At 30.1% G+C, this 4,135-nt stretch overlaps 1 protein-coding gene across 1 annotated transcript; it reads left to right on the forward strand.

Annotated features, from left to right (window-relative positions):
• LOC119690266 (RUS family member 1) lies at positions 1–3,852 on the forward strand. The gene is made up of 7 exons (XM_038105287.1): positions 1–613; positions 692–874; positions 1,014–1,313; positions 1,381–1,531; positions 2,416–2,572; positions 2,628–2,961; positions 3,025–3,852. Exons 1-7 carry the CDS (start codon positions 547–549, stop codon positions 3,084–3,086), a joined length of 1,254 nt encoding a protein of 417 aa, XP_037961215.1. The 5' UTR covers positions 1–546; the 3' UTR covers positions 3,087–3,852.
• The last annotated feature ends 283 nt before the right edge of the window (positions 3,853–4,135 follow it).

The following is a 4,135-nucleotide window of genomic DNA, read 5'->3' on the forward strand; positions in this document are numbered from 1 at the left end:
TATGCAACCCTGTTAAGTTAAGTTTCGTTAAGTTTGGTGTTGTTATTTTGTTTTGGAATGCAGAAAGAATTTTCGCACCTGAGTGTTGGCTGCCAAAAAGTGAATTTTGTAAATAAACGAATGAAGAGTGAGCGACAAGTCAATTATTTAAGGAAATTTTGAAAATGATATGTGATTTTTAGTTAGTCTAAGCGATAAATACAGTATAAAAGTTAAATTAAAAATGAAAAAGTATGCAGACGTCCAAGTCTATGTCTTTTGTGTAGAATGAGGAGGCAAGCGAAACTCGGCGACGTCAGCAGTGAATTGAGCAGCGACGTGTTAGAGCAATTAAAGTAAACAAATACTTAATTGGTCAGGTGTGATAACTGTAACCTTACCGTCATTTAACAAAACAAACAAAATATAATAATACTTAGTTATTTTGGTTGTGAGTGAAATTATTTTAAACTGTTTAAGTGCTGACGTACGCAGTTGCAGCTACTACCACACATTCAAAGCCATCAACGATTAATCCATAACAAAAACAAACAACATTCGAATACAATGAAGGTACATTTTAGGGAACATTACGGCACCAAAGGCGAGGAAATATTATATGTAACTCCAGCTGGTAAGATAAATATATCTATATAATGTTTAAACAAATGAACCAAAGTAATTATAATAATCAATAAAAAATAAATTCCAGATCAAAGTAGAATAGTGCGTGTGCCGTTGCGCGGCGACAAAATAGTGATACAAGAGAAATTTTTTTTATTTCGTATATTACAAAGTGTTTTCCTGCCCAAAGGCTATCCAGATAGTGTTAGCTGCGATTATGCTGCGTATCAGGTGTGGGATACTGTACAGGCATTTTGCAGTACAATATGTGGTAAAATTACGCACAACGTTTAGTGTTTTTCATTTTCGTTTTTTCGTTTTTCGTTTTTCGTTTTTCCGTTTTTCAGTTTTTCAGTTTTTCCATTTGTTGGTAAATAAAGAGAATAATTAATTATTTATATAACTTCTAGGCACGCTTTGTACGCATGCTATACTAAAAGGCATTGGAGTGGGTAATGATAACGTAAATGCGTATTCGGCTACTGCTACATGGATCTTAAAAGAAGGCAGCGGCCATTTGGGTCGCATATTTTTCTCTTGGTGGAAAGGCTCGCAATTGGATGTGGATTCAAAAAAGTGGCGCTTACGAGCTGACTTCTTGAATGATATGGCAATGGGCATTGAAATTTATGTGCTTCCCAAATATCCACATCTAAGCACGCAAATACTTTGTTGCTCGACGGTTTTAAAAGCAATTGTTGGTGTCGCTGGTAACATAATATATTTATTTGTATAATATATATATAAAACCATGAATTGATTTGTTTTATAATAAAGGCGGTGCCACGCGAGCTGCACTCACACAGCATCATGCTATACGTGGAAATCTGGCTGATGTAGCTGCCAAAGATAGCTCTCAAGAAACGTGTGTCAATTTAGTTGCTTCTTTTATTGGACTATATATGCTAACGTTAATAAAAAGTCAACCGTAAGTGTAAAAATATGGTTTCACATTAAATTTTAAAAAACGTAAGTTCTGAAAAAAATGCGGGTAGTAGTAAAAGGAGTTCTTTAATTCATTATCCTTATAGATATGTGACAGCATGAAAGAAAAGGTTCTACTGATAATTTAGTAATATTATTTTTTATTTTGTCTGCATTACATATGTTTTGAAATCAACATATTAGTGTAACTCTTAATACTATATTATTCCTTTGATTCTTAACCAATATTAACATAATTTTATGATATAAAAGTAAATAATCTTTGCACAATTCCTAAACGAAATCTTGAGGATAAACATCGAGTGTGATAGTGTCAGTTCATAATTATTAAGTTCATGAGTTTGGTCCGAATGTTTACATATTATGGTAACAAAGGCGTTTATAACATTTAAGTCTTAAGAGAGTTTCTTTTATATGAAATTTTGTTTAACTTCAACGGTACTGTTAAATATTGCTCATAATATTATAATGTGTACGTATTTAGTATAAATATCACAGCATCGAACCGGAACCGAACCGAAAACCACATAGTTTGATATCTGTGCATCTGTTTCTTCAGTTGTTGATTATTTATTTATTTTTTTGAAAAATACTTTAAATTGATTAAAAGTTATTATCATTAATGGGTGTTCCTTTGAAATGATGGAGTATTCGGGATGCAAACGAAGGTAGTAATATTTCAGTTAATGCCAAAAACATTAAATTGTAATGCCTGAGACAGCCTCTGAAATTATAACTAAAATACATACAGTCTTTGATAAAAATAATTTCTTTAAAAGTTGTCATTGCTACTCGATACCCTGATAAATATACATTAAGGACGTAACAATATGCGTTATATATTGTTAATTTGTTTATATATTTTAGGGTGTTGTACGGCGTCTTTGCTGTTGTTATCCTCATACATTTATATGCAAATCTAAAAGCTGTCAAAGCAGTTTGCTTGCGTACTTTTAACGAATCTCGATATCTGATAGCATTGGAAGAGTTCTTCAGATCAGGACGCATGCTTTCGCCTGCACAGGTAATACAAATATTTAATATAACAAAATCAAACATAAATATTTTCATTGCTTTAGGTAAACAAATTGGAACGTGTTACCATAGGACAAACTGTATCAGTGTCATTGAACTTGAACTTGGGTTTATCGATTAAAAACTTGATTGATGAGTATCAAAGTAGTCATGTGATAGAAAACATTGTTTCTTCATTTGATCCACGTGAACACTTTATCATAGCTGAAAACAAAAAGTTTTTAGGAGTTTATTTGCATTTTGATGCGAGACCACAAGACGTGCTTAAAGCATATTTTTTTGCTGTATCATATTTGCAAGATCGTAACCAGATCAAAGAAAAATATTGGGAAGTGCAAGCTAAATGGCAGGAATTCCAAAATTTGGCTCAACAAGAGGGTATGTGTTATTAAATGAAATATGTTGTGGAAATTATTTAAATAAATTATATGTATTTTTAAGGTTGGCTGGTAAATCATCATTTACTTATGGTAGATGAGTATCGCTTAGATTGGAAGATTTAAAATATGCAGTAAACAAATTAAGTAATTTTGTTTTTAGAAACATAAACGTTTGGACCAAAATGAAAATGCATTAACTTAATAGGCTCCTAATTGTTTGGCAGGGAATCTCTACGTAACAGTAAAATCCGATAAGTACTAAATACAACTAATAACTATATAGATATTATTTATATACTCCTTCATGTTAACCTTACCTTGTGTTTGATTTAGCCGTTAGCCAATTTTTGCGTTTTTTAGTCGAATTTTAGAATCTCAAATTTTTTAATCTTAAATTCAACCAAATTTCCTTAACGGGTTGTAAATCATGAATTTATTCTAAAAATCTCGAAATTTATTTTATGTTATATAACTTGATACTGATCAGTTATTGTGTTGAGTAGTTCTAAGGTATATTTATCTGTTTTTTATTTTTTTATGTGAAAATAATTGATATTAAATACATTTTTTTATATATATTTGTTGCCATGTCGTTCCGCCGTCTTCGCGAACGCTAAAACTCCTTTATATATATTTATTATTGTCTTACCTTATCCATTGTTTCATTTTTTATTTAGTTATTGTGAGAGTAACGCCTAATAGTCTAATGAAACACTGAAAGATTTTGTTGGTATAGACTTATTAATAACGTTTTCTTGAGACTTGTAGCGCTGGTTCTTGTCAACTCTGAACATCCGCACAATAGGTGTGAGATTCACAGTTCCTTTTTTCTTCTTAGCAAAGTTTCTTTAATTCTTTTTATGCAAACTTACATAGTTGATAATTTTATATAAAATTCTTAAAAATGTTAAAGGAAACATTTTATTGATATTATGTCTGACAAATATTATATCAAGTTTTTATAGACATTTTAATTTTTTAATTTTTTAGTTTTAATTAAAATTATAACTTTTATTAATAAAATTTATTCTAAAATGAGAAATTAACAAAAAGTTAAAACTTTTTTCACATTCCAATTTTATTGGTTATGTGAATTTGATATTAATAACATATCTTTGCAACAACAATTATTATTATACAATATTACTATACAATTCCATAAATAATTAAAA

This window comes from Teleopsis dalmanni, chromosome X (assembly GCF_002237135.1).
Source record: "Teleopsis dalmanni isolate 2A chromosome X, ASM223713v2, whole genome shotgun sequence".
NCBI classification, from domain to species: Eukaryota; Metazoa; Arthropoda; class Insecta; order Diptera; family Diopsidae; genus Teleopsis; species Teleopsis dalmanni.

What these genes read in the sequence shown, in the direction of transcription:
- LOC119690266 (XM_038105287.1), top strand. Translation starts at nt 547, where the DNA reads ATGAAGGTACATTTTAGGGAACATTACGGCACCAAAGGCGAGGAAATA. An exon ending in ATTATATGTAACTCCAGCTG is followed by an intron (nt 614 to 691) that starts GTAAGATAAATA and finishes AATAAATTCCAG; the next exon opens with ATCAAAGTAGAATAGTGCGT. An exon ending in AGCAATTGTTGGTGTCGCTG is followed by an intron (nt 1,314 to 1,380) that starts GTAACATAATAT and finishes TTTATAATAAAG; the next exon opens with GCGGTGCCACGCGAGCTGCA.